This window comes from Volvox carteri (assembly GCF_000143455.1).
Source record: "Volvox carteri f. nagariensis unplaced genomic scaffold VOLCAscaffold_18, whole genome shotgun sequence".
NCBI classification, from domain to species: Eukaryota; Viridiplantae; Chlorophyta; class Chlorophyceae; order Chlamydomonadales; family Volvocaceae; genus Volvox; species Volvox carteri.
Window position 1 is genome coordinate 382,178 of NW_003307561.1, and position 21,436 is coordinate 403,613.

General features: G+C 57.9%; 3 protein-coding genes across 3 annotated transcripts; 1 reads left to right on the forward strand and 2 right to left on the reverse strand.

Moving 5' to 3' along the window:
• Window positions 1-1,202: 1,202 nt before the first annotated feature.
• Window positions 1,203-4,452, reverse strand: VOLCADRAFT_90716 (uncharacterized protein; the record flags this gene model as incomplete). The annotated part of the gene is made up of 5 exons (XM_002950342.1): window positions 1,203-2,083; window positions 2,537-2,628; window positions 2,936-3,093; window positions 3,614-4,022; window positions 4,424-4,452. The coding sequence occupies 5 exons, from the start codon at window positions 4,450-4,452 to the stop codon at window positions 1,203-1,205; spliced, it is 1,569 nt and encodes a 522-aa protein (XP_002950388.1).
• A 423-nt stretch (window positions 4,453-4,875) lies between these two features.
• VOLCADRAFT_90717 (uncharacterized protein) lies at window positions 4,876-5,949 on the forward strand (the record flags this gene model as incomplete). Its single annotated transcript, XM_002950220.1, has 1 exon — window positions 4,876-5,949. The coding sequence occupies one exon, from the start codon at window positions 4,876-4,878 to the stop codon at window positions 5,947-5,949; it is 1,074 nt and encodes a 357-aa protein (XP_002950266.1).
• A 1,429-nt stretch (window positions 5,950-7,378) lies between these two features.
• VOLCADRAFT_104648 (uncharacterized protein) lies at window positions 7,379-21,221 on the reverse strand (the record flags this gene model as incomplete). Its single annotated transcript, XM_002950343.1, has 22 exons — window positions 20,870-21,221; window positions 20,087-20,173; window positions 19,699-19,758; window positions 19,429-19,468; window positions 18,989-19,088; window positions 18,669-18,822; window positions 18,214-18,423; window positions 17,641-17,898; window positions 16,335-17,399; window positions 14,870-14,968; window positions 14,396-14,478; window positions 14,088-14,149; window positions 13,540-13,601; window positions 13,201-13,284; window positions 12,636-12,770; window positions 12,334-12,399; window positions 11,524-11,872; window positions 11,024-11,121; window positions 9,180-10,821; window positions 8,609-8,691; window positions 7,992-8,170; window positions 7,379-7,574 (listed from the first exon to the last, which is right to left on the reverse strand). Exons 1-22 carry the CDS (start codon window positions 20,954-20,956, stop codon window positions 7,379-7,381), a joined length of 5,199 nt encoding a protein of 1,732 aa, XP_002950389.1. The 5' UTR covers window positions 20,957-21,221.
• Window positions 21,222-21,436: the final 215 nt, after the last annotated feature.

The following is a 21,436-nucleotide window of genomic DNA, read 5'->3' on the forward strand; positions in this document are numbered from 1 at the left end:
GGGACGAGCAAAATGCTACGGCACTGAAAAAGGATTGCAAGTCGCACATGCTCACTACCTGCCTTGTGGCGGCATTTGTGGGTTCGAATTCCACTTGGATCTTGGTGCAAGGATGAACACTCAATCCAAGTCTACTGGACAGCCACAACACGCGGTTTAGGTAATCTGGAACTGGGTCGCACGAGGCTCCGGAGCCCTTGGGATTTCTGTCCTGGTTGATTTGAGTAGCACGGTTACCTCATTGCGAGCTCTACATGTCAAGGTGATGGTTGTGATGGTGGGCGTGGTACATCTTTAGTACGGCAGGTGGGGTGCTACGACGGAAATCGGTTGATGTGTATGATAGCCGTGTACGACACGCCATACATCTTACCTATGGCGAACGTAGTAGTACGTATTTGTGTGCACTACCGTTTGACCTCGCCACAAGGCTAATAAAGCCTCGTGAAGGGAAGCTCTGTTGGACAGTGAGACGATGGCAACAGACGCGCCTAGGGAATCTTATCTTTGATGTAGGTAGCTCTTGGGTCCTACCCCTTGTGGAAGAAGGCAGGACCCTCATTTACGAGGTCTGCTGCTGCGCTATCTTTAGTCAGTGTAGGGGTGTACAACGTTAGGCCTGATCCTGTTCATGTTTTTGGGTTCTATGCATGCACGAAGCGCAGAGCGCGATGCAACCCGCCTTTACGAAGGGGTAAAGGTTACCGCTGATGCTGCGGCCGGCTTGAATACCGAAACACGGACACCTAATCCTCAGTCACTCTGCTGCGGCGATGGCGGCCACATATAATCTCGCTCTAACCCACGAATCCATTGTACCAGCAGACATACATTCATACGTAGGGAAAAGCGGGTGCTAAAGCAAACTTCCGTACTACGGCAGTCGGGCGAAATCGTCGTACTTTACAGAAATAAAGCAACATCCATATAGAGTTAAACTGAAGTTGTCAGAGACCACCGATACGCTTGGAAAGGGAGGGGCTCAGGGTGGAGATGGCGCCGATGGCGGCAGCTTTGTCGTACTGATGTACAGGCATTTGTACAATGGCCGCAACCCCACCCCCACAACCCTAGAACACCGTTCAACCACTGCCCTGCAGGATGCCGACATAGCTCACTAAGAACCCCAGCGTCCCAGTGCCCAATGCCAGTGCAGCTGCACACTCGAATCTCACTCCGCATGTATACCTCCTGCTCTCACACTAGAACGTGACGACCTTGTGCTTCTTGCTGCCAGGCCCCGCCGCCGGCTGCACAGCCCCTTGTTTGCCCCAGCTCGGCACCTCCCGCTCCTCGCCCGCTGGCCCCTCCTCCGCCCCGTCCTCTGAGCCTCCCATGCCCGCCCGTCGCTCTGCTTTCCTCTTCGCCTTGGCCTGCTTAGCCGCCTTCTTCAGCCGCTCCTTCTTACTCAAGGTCAGCTTGTCCTCCTCCGCCTCAAACTCTGCGATATTCGCAAAGTCGTCATCCAGCGCGTCCGCACTGTACGGAACCTTATCCGCGCCCGGTGCTGGCGCCGAGGCTGCAGGCTGTTTTGCGGCTCTGTCCGCAGCGGTCGGGGTCGGGGTCGTAGCCGCAACAGCACCTTCCTCCTCACCGTCTATGGAGCCCTTCATCCTGCCGGCGCCCTGCTCCCCAGCCCGCTGCTGTTTGAGCTTCCGGGCCTCGGCATTGGAAGTGCGCTGCAACACACCGCCCTGGCGAGACTTGACGGCTGCCACCGCCGCCGCCACCACATCCTCCTCCTCCTCCTCGCCATCCTCCTCCTCGTTTTCCCTCGGCCGTACGCCCGCACCCTCCTCGTCGCCGTTGGCCGCTGTTGCTGCTGCAGGGTTCCTCCCGGCGCCGCCGTCGCCTTTCCGTCTCTCCGCTCTACCCCGTTTCAGCTGTGTTTGCTGCTGGTGATGTTGCTGCTCGTCGTCTTCGCCGTCACTACCCGCGGTAACCTCCTCCTCATCGTCCTTTATCTTCTTCTCCTTCTCTTCCCCCTGCTGCTGTACGGTTGATTTCGCCTTCTCCAGCGCCGCCCTCACAGCGTCCAGCATCTTGTGTCGCATGTTGACCACATTCTTGGTCGCCACTTCTCCTGCAGAGCGGTGTTGAGCAGGTGTTGGTGACCGAGCGTGCCGTCACGTGCACGTCCAACGTCCCAAACATGTCAGGTCGAATTGACCGATTCAACAGCCAAGCCACTCGAGGCTTAGGAACACTCCTTACCACCGGAACCGCAAAATTCACCACTAAGCCGATGCCTACACGACCCGCCCCGAAACCCAACCCGGCAGCCCACCCCTGTCCCAGCATTCCCACCCAACACGCTCCTGACACATACCAATATTTACAACACCCAACACCCCAATATTTACAAAAGCCCTAATCCGCCTCCTTTGTACAGTACCAGATGCCGGATGTCCCCGAACCACCTCAGCGTCAGTGACTCTGGATCCTGGTGGGCCAACCCCCCCCCGTGGGAGCCGCTTCCAGAGGCTGATTCCACCCGAGCCCCCCCACCACGAGCAGCCGCCGAGCCGTCACGTACCTGGGGCCTTGGTGGACAGCGCCACCACGCAGTTGCCGTTGGCCACGTCCCGGGGCCCCAGCTCCACCCGCACTCGCACACCCATAGTCTCCCTGGGCGGGCAGGGACCAGGAGCGAAGCGCTGCGCAGCTTAGAGAGGGACATGTGCACAGCGCCTTCAATATTGCTCCGAAACCTTGGGGATTCCGTGGGGTCGCCTCGCACGGGCTTGGTGGCCAGAGCGCAGTGCCATTCCTCCAGGCTGCCATCAGCTGATCTACTGCTGCCGCTGCAGCTACCCCTCCCCTTCCTAGGCCCCCTCCGCTCTACCTCGCTTCCCCTCCCCGCCGCCGCCGCCGCCCTCCCCGTCCTCCTCCATCCCTCCATCATCATCATCATCAACCTGAGATTTCTGCTCACCAGTACTTCATCTTCTGTCCCGGGGTGTACTTATTGGACGCGTCCATATCCGCGCTGAGACCAGCAGACGCCAAAATGTCGCGCGCTCGCTCCGAAGCCGCCAGCACGGCTGTCTTTTCCTCCTTGTTATTGTTCCAAAAAATGGGCAGCACGATCACCTGCCGCCAGCAAGCGAGGGTGTAGGAGGGTAGCAGGTGGGCAGGGCCCTCTTCGGTGGGACAGCAAAAGAGGGGACGCGGTCGTACGGGCATATGCCGTGCTGGAGGGCAATGGCGAACCGCGGACGCGTAACCCCCGGCCGGGCGGTTGGTCGGTCTGCCGGACCAGAGGTAGGTGTCCGGTTTATTGAGACCCTCTTGGTGACGTAAGCCCTGGCACCAACATAGCTCACGAACGAATCCTTGAACTTCACGACCTCGCACATCTTGGAGTCGCGACCCCCACATGCAGAGCTTGTGTCAACGTTTTCAAGGCACACCCTTGCAAGTTCCGTATTCTTTGCTTGGGCTAGATGGGTGTGCCCTTTACTGCCCCTTGCGGCCAGATTTTCCTCTTCCCACTCCAGTGGCAATGTGGTACGCCTAGGTAGAGGAGATATCTATCCAATTGACGTCCGTCGTCTGCCTGGAACATCATCCTGCGATGGGGCCTGAAACCCACACCCTCACCCGTACAGACCTCCACAGAACTGAAAGGTCGCCACCCCGGTGTTTTGTCGCCCAGGTAGTGCCGGCCCTTGCGGTCTTCACCGCCTTTGCCGGAACCCTCCAGCTGCTGACGCCGCTTCCCGCTTTCCGAGACGCGTGGCTGGGAGCCCTTTCTAGGGGGAACGTAGTCCTTGCCCTCTGTCCTGAGCTTCATGGCCAGGGCGCGCAGCTCCCGCTGTCGCTGTCGCCGCGCCGCCTCCTCGGGATCGAGCGGTTGCTGTTGCTGGTGCTCCGTGCCACGCTTGTGACGCCGCTGCTTTTTGCGAGCGGGGACGGCACCTGCGGCTCCCTCTGCTTCTGTTGTCGTTGGCGGTGCGGGTTGTGTGGCGGACGGCTGGTTCTCTGCGAGCACCTGCACCCCAGCGGAGGCATCGCCAATCCTGCGAGTATCACGGGTATGATGTAAGCTACCAGATCTTAGGAATGGATCGCTAGCTCCTCAAAAGCATTCTTCTCGCAGTATCGGCGGCGGACATCCGAGGGACCACAGACCAAGCCCTACCGCTTGCGTTTTTTTTCCAATTTTTGTTTGTCATCAGGTTTAGACTTATTGAAGTTCTTGAGCATCTTCGCCGAGCTTCTTCGCGTTCGACAGCCAAATATGTAAAGTGGTACCTTGCTTATCCCTCCATAGTAAATTGCCACCACCGTAGCTTTACTATTAGGATTGCACATGAAAAATGGATTGGCGTAGTCAGTTAGGCGCAGTCCGTACTACTAACGGCAGATATTAACAGAATTCTGTTATGGCGCAAGAATCACTCACTCTTGCCTCACTCACTTCTTATGCTTGGACCATTTTGCATTCATCTTTGAGTTTTTCAAGCAGCAAGGCTCAAGGCTACCATAAACCTTCAGGGTTTAGCCGCAGCAGCCGACTTCCTCATACTTTCTGCTTTAATTGTCCGGCGGTGGATCCACAGGTAATACCTTCACGTCCGGTCACTATTGGAAGGCACTGCAGCCAGGTCTACCTCGCTTGTGCCTGCAAACTACCTAAGTAGGACGATTTTGTTAATAAGCAAAGCACGCGTCCATAGGCGATAATAGTTGTCTTTTCGTCTGACCTCCATGCATATTGTATACTTGGCCCCATTCCTCGTGCTTGTCAGGTCGTGGTGTGCTATGCGATGGCACATACTACGGTATGCGGAGTATGAAATGCAACTGATACGAATTCTATTTTGCTAAATTGCGTTCTTAATCACTTGGTGCCCAACAGGTTATTGCGCTATGAGCAAGCGCAAGCGCAGCGCTTTCCTCCTGTGCGACGAGGAACCGGACGTCCACATCCTTGTCGCGCGCGCCACGGAACCTATTTCCGCGCACTTCGATGTACTGCGGCTTTACAGTGGATGCGCCCAGGACCTTCCACGAGGCGAAGGAGGAGCCCCCACTATATGGAACCTACGCAATCTACTTCTTGAGGGCGAGTCAGACCCTGTATCGCCAAGCGTGGTCGAGAGTTGGTTGGACATGGTATACTCCCACGTCGACACTAGCCGGCGCAAGAGGACATTTTTACGCCTGCAAGAAGTCAAGCCGCTGGTGCTCTTTGCGGACGCCGTGTGTACCTGTGATGCTGCCATGCGGGAGTTGTGCGACATGCTCGTCAACCAGACGGCGTTGCAGCTGGATGTACCGCTAGGCGAGGAAACCCTGCAAATTATGCTTCAGGGTCGCATTTACTACGTCAGAGACCTGGAGGGCCTCACCTCCATCAGCACTACCGATGGCTCGCCGAGCGCCATCGAAGCTCCAAAGGCTGTGTACGCTCTGCACGCCAAGAATTTTACCACCACCCTCGGTCAGCAGCTAGAGTCATGGCTGTATCTGGCGGGCCGACTACAGATGTTGCCGCTGGTTCAACTCCTCATCAACTTTATCAAGACGCAGCTCCTTGCAGGCTGCAGCTCGCCTCTTGCAGCGGCCGTGGGCAACATCTACAGTCCTCGCGTCCTGCAGTGCATGCCACGCGAGTTGCTGTATGCGGGGTTCCTGCGGGACACCCTGTTGTACCGTCCCAACGACCTGCAGCTCAAGACAATTCCAGACGGTTTAAAAGTAAAACTCGTGACGGCCGAAGCCGCTACGGCGCTCCGGCTGTACAGTCATAGTGATGTTCTTCATGACCTGGCGCCAGGCAAGTCTATCGAGAATGCACATTTACTACACTTGAGCAACCGCTCACGTGTGGCCAAACCGTTGCACAACGCGCCCGTTAACGTGTCGGTTGGTGGGCTCAATGCGAAACTATGTGAGAAGATCGTGCAAGCGGCGTTGGACAAGGCCATTGCCCATGAGTAAGCTGCATCAGTTACTGGCCGAACCTGACCCGAGTTTTCAAAACGGGGAGTGCCATGTCGGGCACGTAAGGCATCAAGGTATTCTTCGCTGGTCCATTCTATGTGGATCTGGCCAAGAGCCAAGTATCGGGAAAGTTTTCTCGTGTAGGGATGTTTGCAAGATGAACGATGCCACTGCTTTCGTAAATATCGAAGTAGATATCCTAGAGAGTTCTAGCCTCACTATCTGGTGTACTGTCGAACCTATCTTTGCGAATCATCAGCAGGAAATGCTCAATAGACTCAGGGGGTGGACCGGCTGAACGGATGCATTGGCTTGTTCTCCCACGATGGTGCTTAGACGATTGCTCTGATGCTCAAGTCGCCGATGCATTCGCTGAAATGGCGGAGAGTATTGTATCACTTTTTAGCATTTCGTGAATTGAGGCGCAGGTCCAAACGGCGCACCTGACATCATTCTTATGTGGGATTATCTGTACTGTAGCTGAACTTTGTTCTTGCATGCTTCGATTAACGTCAAGTGGACGAAAAGGAGATGCAAGCGGAAGCTGGCCCCAGCCAATCCGATCCTTGGGTGTTACATATAGGGGTGTTATATATGGTTCTATATGGGTTGTGCATGGGTTGTATACTGCGGCGGAAGCGTTGAGAGGTTGGTTTAAACTGCTCTCCTCCATGGTATGGCTTGCATTGGGTATGACGCTTGGAGGTCTCCCGCTGCGTGCTGTACGGAGGATGCTTGCGAGCGGGTAATGCCTGCGTGTACGGTTTTGCAAGTCTTTGCATGTCGTAAAGGCGTCACAAACGGTACGTGATGTCGCAGAGTTTATGTGTCACGTGATGCTTACATACTTGGTCTATGTACAGATTGTTTGGTCTTCGGTCATTTCGCTTCAAAAGCCTCTTCCCCCACAACCCCAAGACTAAACTTAGCAGCTACGGACCTCGCATCCACGGGCAATCGACATCACCACCACCTGTTGCCTTCATACGCGCGGCATGCGAGCCGACGAGGGCCTGAATACATCCGCCACCCCACAATAGCATTTCATGTCTGAAAGGTTATGTCCACGTCAACAACTGCAGCATAATCCAAGGAACAAATCCAATTTGTCTCGTCTCCAATTTGTCGCGTCACCGCAAGCAGCAGCCTCTCCAGTCTCCTCCGGCAAGAAGGTAGTAGCGCCAAAAAGATTACCTGAAGACATCGTAAATAATGCAATGTTTGCGAATACTGCGGTGTAAAAGCGGTGCTAAACCCTAAGTGAAAACCATTGCAACGTACAATCGCAGAGGCACAACTCCGTACAAAACATCACATATAACGGCTGCACGTGGACTCAGCGGGAATCAGATCACACCCATCAGTACCACCAGAGACCAGACCGCCTGCACGACATACCACCACGCAATCCTGCACCTCCACAGCTTCACACACGCCAGATCACGGAAATATGAAATCCATACCTGAATGTACGACGGCCAATTTCCGGGTGTTGATCAATGGTGGCAAACAAGTTGTCCTTGGACGCCAGGCCCGCTGCTGCCGCCATACCAGCGGGTTTAAGCTCCCTAGGCCCGCGATACATGGTGCACGCCGTGAACTCCAGGGAAGGGTTGTTGCAGCTGTGTTGGGCGGGGGCGGCAGTGTGGTAATATGGCGGAATCGGTATAAGTAGGGGCTTAGGGGTTTTTGCGAGATGGGAGATGCAGGCGGAAGGTGAAGGAAGAGATTAGTGAGAGGGGGTATATAGCGCATAGAGCCTCGCAAGAAATTAAAGACATGCGCGCCTGCGGTAATGATAGGGAGCTGTTATGGGTGCCAGTGCGATCACGTGCCCTCCCATAAGCCAGGACTAGAATGCCAAAAATCTAAAAAGAGATCCGGACCAAGTATACCAATGTACTAAATATAACCATCACACCAACACGCATTGCGGCATTAGCAGCGCACACCACGCGGGAGGCCAGAAACTATCCATATGCAATTCACGGGTTACTGGGATAAACCCTAGCAACGCCGTACAGCTGAACTGCACATACCGGTTGCAGCGGTTGGCGGGGAAGCGGACGCCTAGGGTTGTGATGCGCGCGTTGCAGTGGTCGCACGTCCAGAAGCGCTTCAGCGTGGTGGTCTTGCTCAGCGTGTGGCCATCTGCTCGGCACTGCTTATCCAGGAACTCCGACAACCGGTTGCACTCCCTGCAATGCCAGGCGGTCAGCTGAAGCACCCACACAACCACAGCAGCACCCACAACGTCAAGGCAGGTAGGGATAGAGAGAGGAAGGCAGTAAGGTAACCGCTAGACCAATGGTCAATTAATTGCACGGTGGCAGCCACAATGCGCCCCAAAGAGCAATGACTATCTACAGCTACAGGACAGCTAAACCCTAAGATACCAGCAAGCACACTAACAAACACAAGCATATGCACGTAACCCCAACTCAATGTCATGAGCGCCAGTGAGATGCAGCATAACTCTATACCCCTTACAAGGTAGGAGACCCTAGCAACCCCCTTCGGACGCCCCTGCCTGCCCCCCACGAGCAAAATCTCGAGCACAAACTCCCGTGCCACACATCCACGACAGCGAGCAGGGCTGCTGCCGTCATGACCCGGCCCCCCCTGGCACATTGGCCCCCACAGCTGCGGCACGCACCTTCAGATGTGAGATGCTGTCCAGCTGCTTCACGAGCGCATCCCGGGCCTCCAGTCCCTCCAGCATAGACAGCACCGCCTCACCTGCACACCAAAACACAAGACGTTGTTGGCGATCAGTTGGTCAGTATCAGGTATAGGCCGCAATGGCGGCCCCCGTAGGCGGCCTTTATCTGCCAAGAGTGCGCCTTGCCTTGGGTCGCGGCCTGTTGCATCTGGCTCGTGCTTCAACACGTATATACTACACGCGAACACTACACGTATACTGTTGTGGCGAGTGCCGAGGTGGTTTGCCGAACTGCCAATCAGGCATGCGACGCGAACCGCGAGCTAGCCAGCAGACCGACCAGCCAGCCAGCCAGCCAACCACCGAATGTGCAGCTGGCGAGATCAAGGCCAAGGGACTCATTAATAATGCGGCTGAATTGCTGCTGGTGTAACTTGGATGAAATGGACGCAAGGAACTACTATTACCTGCCGGGTCAGAACCCCAGGCAAACAGCTAGAACGCCAACCACCACATCAACAGCATAAACATACATACATACACACACACAGGATTGTCCCCCCACCAGCTGCCTCTTCAGACAGCTCGCTGTAGCGCGACTCCACGGCCGCCTCCGGTAGCGGCTTCACGAGCCCCCCAAAGGCTGCCGCCATGGCCGACAACGGCGCCGCGGCGGCGGTGGCGGCGGCAGCCGCTCCCGCCAACGCTGACCTCTGTGCCCCGCCCGGCGTGCCGCGGGCCCCAGCGCGCGGCATCGGCAGACCCTTGGCTGCGGCAAGGGCTGCCGCCGCTGCGGCTCCTGAAGCCTGTGGTCTGGCGCCGCCGGAGGCGTTGGCAGCACCGAGCGGCCTAGTTGGCGCTGCTGCTGCCGCCACCGGTGTCGCAGTTGCAGCCGGAGTCTTGAGCCCCAGGGACTTGAGTTTCTCATCACGTGCCTTCGTCGCGGCGGCTTGCTGCTTGCGTGCCTCCGCCGCCCTGGCGGCCGGCGCCGTCGACAGCCCCGCGACTCGGGGCAGTAACCCCGTCGCGGCGGCGGCCGGTGTGCCGGTGCCGGCGGCGCGTACAGCGCCGGTGCCCCCGGCGGCGCCCGGGGCCTCACCTGCGGCTGTGGGTCCCGACGTCCCTGCGGGCTTCCCTGTAGCTGATGTTTGTTGACGAGTACTCGGAGGCGGCTGGGTATGGCCGTTTACTGTTCCCTCGAGCACATGCTCACGGCAGTTTTGCTGCTGCGCACTGACCGCACCCACGGCCCCGGTCCCGAGAGGCTCTTCCACTTCATCTTGCAGCTCGGGAAAGAGCTCTAATAGCTCGTCGAGACCGCACCCCTCGGCTTTCGCAGCGTCTGCATCGCGACCAAGGCCGCAAGCCTCCTTTCCCGAAGGGCCTGGCTGCGCGTCCGGAAACACGCCCCGCTGCGGCGGCCCTGCGGCATCTTGGCATGCGCTCCTTCGCGGCTGCTGCTGCTGCTCCTTGCCCTCAACCGCCGAAGACAGACCCTCCTCCTCTCCGTCCATGAGCTCGATATCCTCCTCGCAGCCTTCGCAACCAGTAGATCCGGATCGAGCACGAGGTTCAGGCCCAGATCCACGGCTGGATCCGCGAGTGCAACCCCCGCATTCAGCACCAGAGGTACCAGCAGCCCTAACTCGTTCCCGGCCCGTTCCAGCGGCATCTTGCGGCTCCGAAAAATCCGCATCCCCTAGGTCCTCCTCAATTTCATCCTCCTCCAGCTCAATTACCAGCAAATCGTCATGACCCTCATCCACGTCACCACCGCCGCCAGCACCTTCATGCCCACTGCTACGCATCCCCGGGCCTTCCGTAGCTACTGCCTCGCCGCTGCTGCTACTGCCGTCGCGACCTGCGGCCCCAGCACTGGATCGCCGCTGCCGCCGCGGAATCAGCTCCTGCCCGCCAGCAGTCGATGACGCCCTCCGCGTTGCCGTCCCTGCTTGCACTGCGGCTTCGGGTGCCTTATCAACGGCCGATGCGTCCGTTGCCGGGGGTTTCAACAGGACCGCCAAATGCGCGGGAAGTGGCGGCGGCATGGAGATACGCGGGGCGCTGAGGTTAGGTTGCCTCCGGCCCCCGGTGCCCGCCGGTGGCGCGGGTACAGCAGCCGGTGGCGTGTGCTGGACTGCCGCGGCGCCGCTGGACTGAGCCCTGTCGAGTTGCCCGGCCGCCCTGGCGGCGGCAATGGCCCGTGCCTGCACATGCCAACAAGGCACCACATGGCATGGACGTAACGCTCACCGCATTACGGATGCAAAAAAAACACAGTGTCACATCGTCTCCATTGTCTGTCCCCCCAGCGGCACACCTCCGCAGCTGCCACGTCGCCACGCAACACATGGACCTCCCCACCCAAACCCCCCACCGCCACACGCGCCCAAGCACCGACTGGCTCACCTTGACTGCACTAACAGGTGTCGTTATGGACTTAATACCGTCCCAAGCTTCACTGCTACCCGACCTGTGCCGCTTCGCCGCCGGACCACTGGGGGCCCCTGCATGTGAAGCAACAGTAGGCGGAGGCCGGAACAACAACAACAACAACAACAGCACTCCATTCAACAAAGCAGTGGGAAGAGGAGCAATAACACACGACCGAGCAATGCCCGCAACACGCAGCACCCGGATACGGACGCGGTACAATCCGTACTGCTCAGAGGAAAGCATCCCACACGACGTGTGTAGCAGGAACGACCATTACGGGTTATCCCAACTTGACAGAAAATGAACTTGATCCCCCCGGCTGGGAAGCACGTGTTCCTCATATCGCAGGGGGCACTGAGGCACCTGTCTGCCAGGAGCCTGTTATTGTGCTACGGCTGCTGTCGTTGCGGCCGTCAAGCCACACATGCACCCTAGGGAAACCCCCTCTCACTGCCCGTCTGAGCCCTCCGTACCTTCCTCCCCGGCTGCCTGGCGCTCTTGGAGGTTGGCCAGCAGCTGGGCCCCGTAGGACCGCTTACCACCCACAACACCTCCGCTGGCTGCGACATCGCCCTCCGTATCCGTCCTCACGCCGTACGCTCCCGTGCCCGCTGCCGCTGCGGCGGCAGCGCCGCTTGCCGCCCCAGGCAGCATTCTTGATGGCGGCGGCCTGGCAATGAGGGAGTTGATCCCCGCGAATGGCTTCCCCGTGAGTGCGGTCAGCTGCTTCTGTGCGGCCCGTGCCTGGGGCAGCAGCTGGCGTTGGAGCAGGTTGGCTCCCGCCATATCGGAGCGGTTGGAGGAGAGGGCGCGAAGAGCAGCCTGCGGGGGGCGCCACCAAGGTGTTACTAGCATCCTCAGTTATGACATAATACTCTACTAGGGGCACATGTGGAGGAGGCTGGGTGAAGGCTGGGGTAGTGATTAATACCAAAGCTTGGCTGTTGTGCGCAGTGTTGGGGCAACATGTCAGCAGGGTCAAAGATCTGCGGTGTTTTCTGTTCTCCGTGGCTTTTAGGCGTACAGATATTGCCCTTGGGCCTTCGGCTCGTATGGGTAGTTTTACAGGTATGGGGTCACGCACCCTCAACCATGTAACACACACACACAGCAGGGTCAACGCCACCTCAATGTTGCGCTGCCTTCTTCCTTGCCTCCCAAAATAAAGGAAAGGAGCTAGGCCCATCTAACCCCTCCCCTCCCTCCTGTCTATCCTCCTTGACAGCAGCTTCACTCATTCGTGGTTCGTCTTCTCCTCCCCCCCCCCGGCCCCAGCCACCCACCTGTGCATGGTACGGGCAGTACTCGCACGTGCTCTTGTTGATGGGCATTGTACAGCGCTGGCCGTCCTGTGGGGCAGTACGGTTTGGCAGTACCGTTTGGCAGTACGGTTGGGCAGTACGGTTGGGCAGGAGGGTGGGCTGAGCCTCATGTGTAACAATTCCACGGGGGCCCAAGGCCGGGGATACAAACCCCTTTCGAACGAAGGGCCCACCGCCAAAGATACAACATAGGGCCCTCGAAAACCCTAAATCCCCTGTATCCCCCACGTTCTAAAACCCCGCTTGCAGGACACTCGACCTACCTTGCGTGTACCGCGACACAAACCAAAGTCCGCAGACATCCCCGGCCGCTGTAGCATCTCCGGCTTGTCGATATGGAGGCTGTAGCCAGCGCCTCCGCCTCCGCCGCCAGCGCCTCCGCCTTCATCACGGCGCACCTGATGTCGCAATGGCGAGTGTTGGGCCCATGTACTTCATCAACAAGTCCAGGGAGGTCCCGTGGTGCGGCAAGAATTAAGTTTTTCTTCGGAATCTAAAAGAAATGAGAGGAAAAATAGGTTTAAGAAACCGAAGCCCACCCAAAAAATGGCAAATGACCCATGACGTGACAGCCGCCGTCGCGGCCCCACCAGCCCCAACCGCGTGCTGATTGGGATGCGAGTGCACTTGGACAATCGTTCCCCATCGCGCGCTGTGTACAGCGCAATCATATGGCCAGCCCAACGTGTCCTATAACTCCGGATACACGACATTCATCGTATCGTCCGCTCCTCCGAGAAAACTACGACATACAGATGCCGTATTTCGTAGTACAAGTCTTCTGACGCCCCACCGCTAAACCAAAGCTAAAACCGGAACCTGCCGTACCTGGGGCGACCACAGCAGCAGTACACTGCCCTCTGACTCCTTATAGTGCTCCGAAGCCGCTTTGCGCCAGAGGAACAATGACACCTGGGTAACAAATAAGCAAGGACACAAGAGAAAACACAGGCATCAGCGGCGAGCAGTGAGATGGCGTAAATCAACAAGACAGTGGCTATCTTGACTGACACAGCGCAGAGCGATCGAAGCGGTTTCGTTCGCCTCTCCTCTCTCTTCCCCATCCCCCCTCCCACCCCTTCCCCCCTCCCACCCCTTCCCCCCTCCCACCCCTTCCCCCTCCCACCCCTTGCCCCCTCCCCCCTCCCACCCCCCTCCCGCCGATACCTGCTTGCCTGCCAGGTCACTGAGGCCCCAGCGGCAGTACGGAGAACCGTCCCGTCCCGTGGCTGGGGGATGTGCGGAGGGCCAGGAGCAGGCGGGAAAGGATGGGGTACCGTCCAGGTAGGTGGGTGGGTAGATGCGCATGGGGACAAGCGTTCAAGCAAGCGGATAGGGCGACTGGCTCTCCAACGCATGCATTGTATGTATGCTCCCTGCGTGTATGCACAACATATGTATGTATGCATGTAGAATGTATATAGTATGTGTGTATGTCGTATGTATGTACAGGGTATGTCCTGCTGCACTTTGGTTCGCTCCATCAGGCACCGACTGGGAATTCGGAGAAGCTCCGGAACCCGATCTTCCTCCTCATCCGCAGCATCACCACATTGGACAGGAGGAGTGCTCCGATTTGAAAATCCTCCAACTCCCTCCAAACATACATACATACAGATCATCTGTGTGTTCGTTGGTCTTCTCCCAATCCACCTGCAAAACCCTAAAAGTAACCCCCTCCAGTCCCTCCCCCCTTCCTCTCTCCCTTCACTCACCTTGAACCTTGCTCACTAGCACGGCCATGGTGGCCCAGCGGCCAGCTAGCTCCCGGGAGGGGCTGAGGGGAAAGAGGAAGGGGGGGAAAGAGGGGAGGGAGAGAGGGAGGAACAAGCGGGGTTGGGGGGAGCTCAAACCCCGAGAAGCACCAGACCCACATCGAGGCGCGGCGGGCGAGGTAACGCAGGGCCCAACTGGCTCCATCTCGGGTGTGTTTACACTTTCCCCCACGTTGTGGCCCCGCTGCGCAGTGGCCGCGGCGCTGTGCCGCGCCGCCACGCATCGGTATCCCCCGGTCCCTTCTCACGAAATGTCCTTGAGGCCGATATACACACAGTCGTCCGTAAGTCGCTCTCTCAGCACCAGACTGCCAATTACCGGTTTGCTAACCTGGGGAGTAGAGTGGCGTTGAGCGGAGTGAAAGGAGGGAGGGACGAAAAGAGGTAGACATGGGTGTGCGGGAAAGCGCCGCCTTGATTCCGTCAACGTGTGTGATGGTGTGTGAACCGACAAATGCCTAGTGTTTCGGTTCCCATCGTCCCAAGTGGGTGCAGAATGCTAATCATCAAAGGCGCCAAAGGATTGAGTAAAGGATGGAAACCTCGGGCATGATATGTGGCGAGGGTGCTCCGTGTCTTGAGACGGTTCTTGGCTTGCATCTATGCCAATCCAAAAAAAAATAGGTGGCTTGGCCATCACCTAGCAGCTAGGGAGCATGTCGTTCTTTCTTCACCTTTCTTCTCCCTTCTTCACCCTCCCTTTTCCCTTTGAGAGCACCTACGCGGAATCCGGATATGCTGTCGGTGTAGCCATCCACGACCTGCCGGCTGGGTTGCTGGGGCCGCGGTGCGGGCAGGGACGACACCCGATTGGTTGCAAGCTGGGGAGGCGCAGGTGAAGAGCGGGGCCGGCTTTGGCTACGGAGCGGCTCCGAAGGTGCTGCTGTGGGACGGGGAGCGGGCTGTTGTTGGGAGAACGGATGCTCGGCGGGTTTCCCCGAGCTTCCATATTTTAACTCTCCCGGGGCTGGTTCCTCCTCGGCCTCATCTGCGAGCGCCAGAAGCAAATCCAGGTCCGCGTCGTCCATCGATGGGTGCGTTGCAGTGGAGTGACTTGTAAGTAAGATGCTGTCCTACAGGCAGACGGCAACGTGCGAAGAGGTTGTGCTGTTGTTATATCGCATCCTTGGGGACATGTGTATGTGACATCGCGATATGCACTTGTCCGCAAAGAATCATCTCTGACAAAGAGACAGATTGCATTCCCGCTTAATTGTGAGCTGCCGTACATGCCACCTTTGATGAATGCTTCCAGATTCACCTATAATCACCTGAGAATTAAGCGAAGTCTATTGTAAACTCATCAACCAGCCACACAGTCTGTCAAGTAGCCGTCACTGTCCGTTAATTAGCCGCCGTAGTAATATGCTTCAAGGCTGCATCGGTAGGTGCATAACAAAATACTTATCAATACTCTTCGACATCATTAGTTGCAAGCCTTAAATAACTCGACCTGACCATTAGCATGTTAGATTACGACAATAGACGAAACCGGCTCACAACTGGTTACGGAAGCCCTGTTGCGGCAACGTACCTCGCGGTAGCGGACTATACTGACGAAAAAGCTTAGGGGGTTACTTGAGAGCCTGAGAAGAGAAGATTTTTGAAACTACCTCCGGCATGGGGACCTGTATCGCGGACATCGCCACCTATCCGTGTATGCGGTACTTTAGGCTAGGAAATATGTGGGACCGTATCAGCCGGGCATCCTGTTAGGATGTATGGGGGCGCTGGGGACCTCAAAGCAAATGTTTATGTGTCGCCTGTGTGAAAGCTGTCTTTGGGGTTTTTGTCAAAGAACGCAGGACTGCAAGTTTAGTCCACCAGGAGCTATTGCCAACCCGGAGGTTGCCTAGCTGAACCAGGTAATTCACGCTAGCCATATTTTGGTGGAGCTAGCACAGACCGGTTGCATGAACTCAGTGTTGGCTGGCCCCCATGCCAAGTAATTACAACGAGCTGAATAGTTCTGGGAACCCGCTACGACTTAGACTTGAAAAAAGTCTGTATGTTCTTCTGCTTGCCGCCGCAAGCAGCAGCAGCAACCCCCGTCGTCGTCCCCTTCCCAGATCCACGCCGGCGCCCGCCTCCTGGCCGCCCAGTCGTCGGCCCGCTCTGCAGCCGCTGCGGCGGCGCGGATACATTGGGTCGTTGGTCCCCAGCCGGCCGCTGTTCGCTGCCGCCCACACTCGCCGTCGCCTCCTGCGCCTCCGCCCCCTCAGCCGCACCACCGTGCCCGCCCTCGCCACGACCACAGTCGCCCGGTTGTAAAGCTTCCCCTGCCGGGCCTGCACAGGAGGCATCCTGCTGGGTCGGCACATGCACCCTTAACCCTTCGGTCAATGTCCCTGACGGCCAGACGTGGACACCTTCCTGCCCTGATGCACCGCCAGCGGACCTGTGCTCGCCACCAACGCCGCCGTTTCCCTTAGCACACGTGGCCATGTCCATATCCGTATCTGCAGCAGCATCGCATTTCGGGACCAGTTCAGCTTTTGAAGCATGGCGTTCCCCAACCTCGTCAGGAAGTCCCTGTTGCAGCTGAGCGCTTGACGCGTCTAAACCGCAGGATACCGTCGTATCGGAAGCTACCGCAGCATTCGGCCCTCTGGTTACGGCCAGTGCCGTCCGAAGCGCCGGTGCCGGGCGCGGCGTCTGAGTGGCCTCCCCCTCAACGTCAGCAGCTGCTACTGCTGCACGCTTCCTGTTGCTGCCAGTGGCAACAGCTGCGTCGGTGTGGCAACTAACAGCGCCCGCGGCATAAGCTGCCGTGCTATTTCCCTTCACCAACGACCAAACAGGGCTAGGCAGAACCGCTGTTGTTGATGGCTGCGGCCCACAGGGTCCCGCCAGCGCCACCGAAGTGGGTGCGGACGTAGCTCCAGGGGAAGTGGCAATGGCCTTTCGACCAGCTGCTGGCACCACAAGTTGCGGTCGCCGGCTGAAGATGTCGCGAATGGTCTTTTGGTTCTTGTCTACGAAGCGGGCTTCCAAGTCCCGCCACAGCGTGCAGGGCGCTGTTGCAGGCGGCGGTAGGAATAGATGCGGTGGCGGCTCTACAGCGGGAGCCGCGTCGCCACGAACATCAGGGCCTGTAGCACCAATGCAGCATGACGAAACCACAGCAAAGCCGTCTCCGCTACTGCCGCTGGCAGCACCGCCGTTGCCGCTGCTATTGCCGACAGTACCTGGCATCTCTTGGATTGCGGCGCGGGTGTCCACGCCACCCTCCAGGACCGCCGTTTCCGGTGCCTGTCGATGAGAGGGCGCAACCCCGTGGGGCCATGAGAAATGAGAGTGTTGCGCGGCGTGCTCCAAAGAAGCGAGGACCGTTTCGGCGCCATAATAGCACTGAAAGTTAATTAAAAACAACCTGTACTACGGTCAACAAAGAACGGCCGGTGTCCAGCCGCGCCCAACATAAGCACGCCGAGTTTCTTGCAGCTTCCGCTGATTAGCAAGCGATGACGCTGTGCAGACGTGACTGGCTTACCGTCTGAAGTAGCTGAGGCCGCAGCTGGCGCATCTCTTCCTCACCCTTTTCCACCATCGCCGCAACCGATGGCAGGGGCCTTGGGAGGGCCTGCTCCGACGCCGACTCAGGCTCTACCGCTCGCTGAACTCGCAGCGTGAGCAGGATTGCCGCGTGGTCCGACCATTTCGGTGGAATGGCGGCGGCGGTTAGAATCTCGCACGACTGCACGTACGGCAGTAATCCTGGGCTGACGAGCACGTAGTCAATGCGGAGACCCTGGGGTAACCCACATATGGGTAAGGGCACGATTACGGCATGCTAAGGTAAGGGAGTACATCCTTGAAAGGTGCCGCCATGGAGGGTGACTAGAGCGGCAGCGCACATTGCCTCGTTGGGCCATGCTCGGTGTGGCAGAGGCATGGCTGTTCGATGCAGCGGTTACGCATCGGTGATGCGACAGAAGCGGCATCCCTTATGCCCTCAGGAGGCCAGGAGATTCAGCCGCTTAACAATGCAATTTACTGATGGCATTCGAGAGATAGCAAATAACCGTTTCAGAGTACAAACTTGGTTGCGGGGAAGTGCGCGCACCGTATTAAAGGCCCTCGCGCTAGTTCGCTCGTCCCATACAGTGTACGACCCCTCGGTGTCAGGGTGCAGATGTCGCCACACGTCTGGGTACGCCGCAATAAGGCCAGACAACTCCGCAAGCTCCTGCTTGTCGTACATGGAGTCGAAGTCCAGCGTCGGATGCACGTCGCGACGCTCCGCGGCGATGTTCAGGTCACCCACAAGGACCACCTGTCAACGGTCGGCAGTTGGTCCCGTGTAACGTTTTGGTCGGTTGGGAAAACATTGCATTCTGGGCAGTGCGGCGCTCCATCACTGCTTCCGTGTCTGCTTGCTAATCACCCGCCACCGCACAGCCCACGACCCGTCAGCATGTAACGTGCATAGCCTGTGTGTAGCCTGTGCTCAGGCTAACACCCCCAATGGCTCCCAACGGCAGCAACGGTTGCCCACCAACCAACCAGCCACCCACCCACCTGCCGCCCAAGCGCCGTGAGCTCGTCCATTTTGGTGCGCAGGGCCCGCAGGAACGCCAGCTTGTACGGCAGCCTTGCCCGCTCCGGTCGGTCCCCCGCGTTGGGCACATACACATTCAGCAGCACGAAGGCCCCGTGGTCCGTGAGGACGAACCTGATTAGGAGAGGGAAGTGGAGGGGGAAGGATAGGAAGACGACTTCCAATTTTGTCCAAACGAACAAACCTTCGCTACCGGGGGCTCCCCGCCTCTCCCGCCCTCTGGGGCCCATCTCTCTCCCCACCCGGTCCCTTCTGGATGATTGCTAGGCTCCTCACCTACCGGCCCTCCGTGTCGAGTTCCGGTCGCTCATCGCCACCCAGGCAGTCCACAGCCGCATCCCGTGGAGCGGCTGTAGCAGTACGGCACCATGTGGTCACACCTGCGACACCGACATTAGATAACCAACCAACCGAAAAGGCCGTGCCCAATGGCCTAACGCGAGCGATTGGCGCACAGCTCCGTGCCGGATGTTGACGAAGGTATTAAAGCATGTGGTTGTTCATCCGTTGCTACAGAAGACTCCCTTGCCTTTCCCATGCACAGTCAACGACGCAGGGAGTGCTGCGGCCTTCCAGTGGGCGTTCAGCTCAGCGTGCCAGTGTCCACATGCCGCCACAGCCCGCCACCCGCATATAGTCCCAATCCAGCCAAAGCGCGGCAGCGGCATAACCATTGTAACCAAGCCCTTCACCTCCACCCCTCTCCGACTTCCCACTCACCACTATAGCCCGGCTTGGAGGTGGACGAGGCCCAAAAGGACTGCGAGATATATGGGGAAGGAGGGGGCCCCTTTAATTGGCGTGAGGATGCCGCCACACGCGTACCAGGGTCTCTCGGCTAAGAACGACTACTTTCTCCCCCCAGGCGCGGCCTCCGTCACCAAATCAACCCCCCTCCTCACACACACACACACACACACGCACGCACGCACGCACACACACACACACACGCACGCACGCACGCACACACACACACACACACACGCGCACCTGGAAACCCTCGACACACGCCAGCTCGCGGGTTATCCTGGCGGCTGGCAGCTTGACTTCCTGTGTACGACAGAAAGCGCCAACAAAAAACAGGTCCAGCGATCAGGAAGGCCCTTTCTCTCATCCTTGTACACATTCCTTATGACTTCAAGCTCCAACTGTTATACTGCTTCAATGGCCGCGTACATTTAATGGTCGCAATGCATCACACGTGCACGCAATCACTGCTGCTGTATTCCCCCAATTCTTCAGTCCCAGGTGAACTCCTCGGCAGTCCTGAAAACCACTACAGTATCCCTTCGGAGGATCGCGCTCCCCTCTGGCTTCTTCCTGCCTTCCAGCCCCGCAGCCACTCCCACCGCCAAACCGCAGCCTGCATCTAAATAACCTGAAAGCACGCTATATCCAATTGCAAGTGGTCCATGAAGCCCCGGAAGCTCTTGTGCCGCAGCTCCATGTTCCGGACAGTGGGCGTCTACGGCGTGAGGCAGGGCAGGGCGGGGCGGAACGGGATGGAAAGGGGGAGGGGAAAATGAAGGGACGAGGAGCAAGGGCAAAGGGTTACATAGGCATTGCGACATGCAGATATGGCAGGGTCGTTGCAGGTAGGCGGGGGTTTAGAGGTGTAGGCTAGTGGGGGCCGGAGGGAAGTTTGGGGCCATGAGGGCTCCGGACAGAACGAAGCAGCTGGAGGGACTTAGGGCCGCCGAATGGTGGCAGCTTGGGGAGGTGGATGGCAAGGTGGTAGCTGCAAGCCTGCGCAATTCCTGCGGATATTGCGGCATCGCACACCACAGGGTTCCAGGAAAACTGTAGCACAAAAGCAGGCACTGCATACCGAGACGCGGCGAAATCTGGGGTAGCAGACGCCCATCTTGGGATGTATGTCAAAGCTGGGTGCGCCAGGTACAAAGGTCATATCTGGGTGGAGCAAACCGCCGCAGTGATACGCGAGACAGGACCAGCAGGGCAGGACCGCTACCGCTGGGGGCCTTTAAAAGCAGGCTGGAAGGGATTTGGCACCTGGACCTGAGCTGTGAAGTTGGTAATGGGGCTACTTCAGAGCTTGGTCGACGCACACCGGTGTGCGCAAGTCTAGATGTCCCAACCCCGCTCCCGCTTTCTGTCATGATGCATGTGTAGTCCCATAGGATGTAAGCGCAGCGCCTACCAGGCAATTTATGTTCCAGCACATTATATTGAGCACTCCGGGGTGCGCCTCCGCCTCCCCAGCTTCGCCGCGCGGGTCCGTTTCCATTGATCAACCTTCCTTGGCACCCGCTTTTACATTTAATTAACCACGTCGTCTTCCCAGTGCACTTTGGGGAGCAATTGTGCTGCTCAGTAGCATGTCTCAAAATTTCCCCCAAGTACAGGCCGAAAAGAATGTAAAATAATTGTAATCGTTAACAATCAATGAGGTCCATGGTTAATTACACCTTCGTAGGGTAGCACAAGTAACAGTCATCGACGATACAAACTTTCGGCCACGCGTGACGAGCTTGCAAGATACTTGTCAGATGATTTTGTGCGTGGTTGCGGCAACGGTTGGCTGGCGGGAGGTAGACTTGAGGCCCTGACCATGCATGGTGTACAGAGCGGATGGTGCATCACCTTGGGACAGACGATGTCCAACTGCCCAGCAACGGAAACAACCACCTGTACTGCTGAACAATTTCCTCGCCGATTGTATGTACACAGCTGACTCCTGCAAGCTGAGGCTAAGCTTTACTTGGTC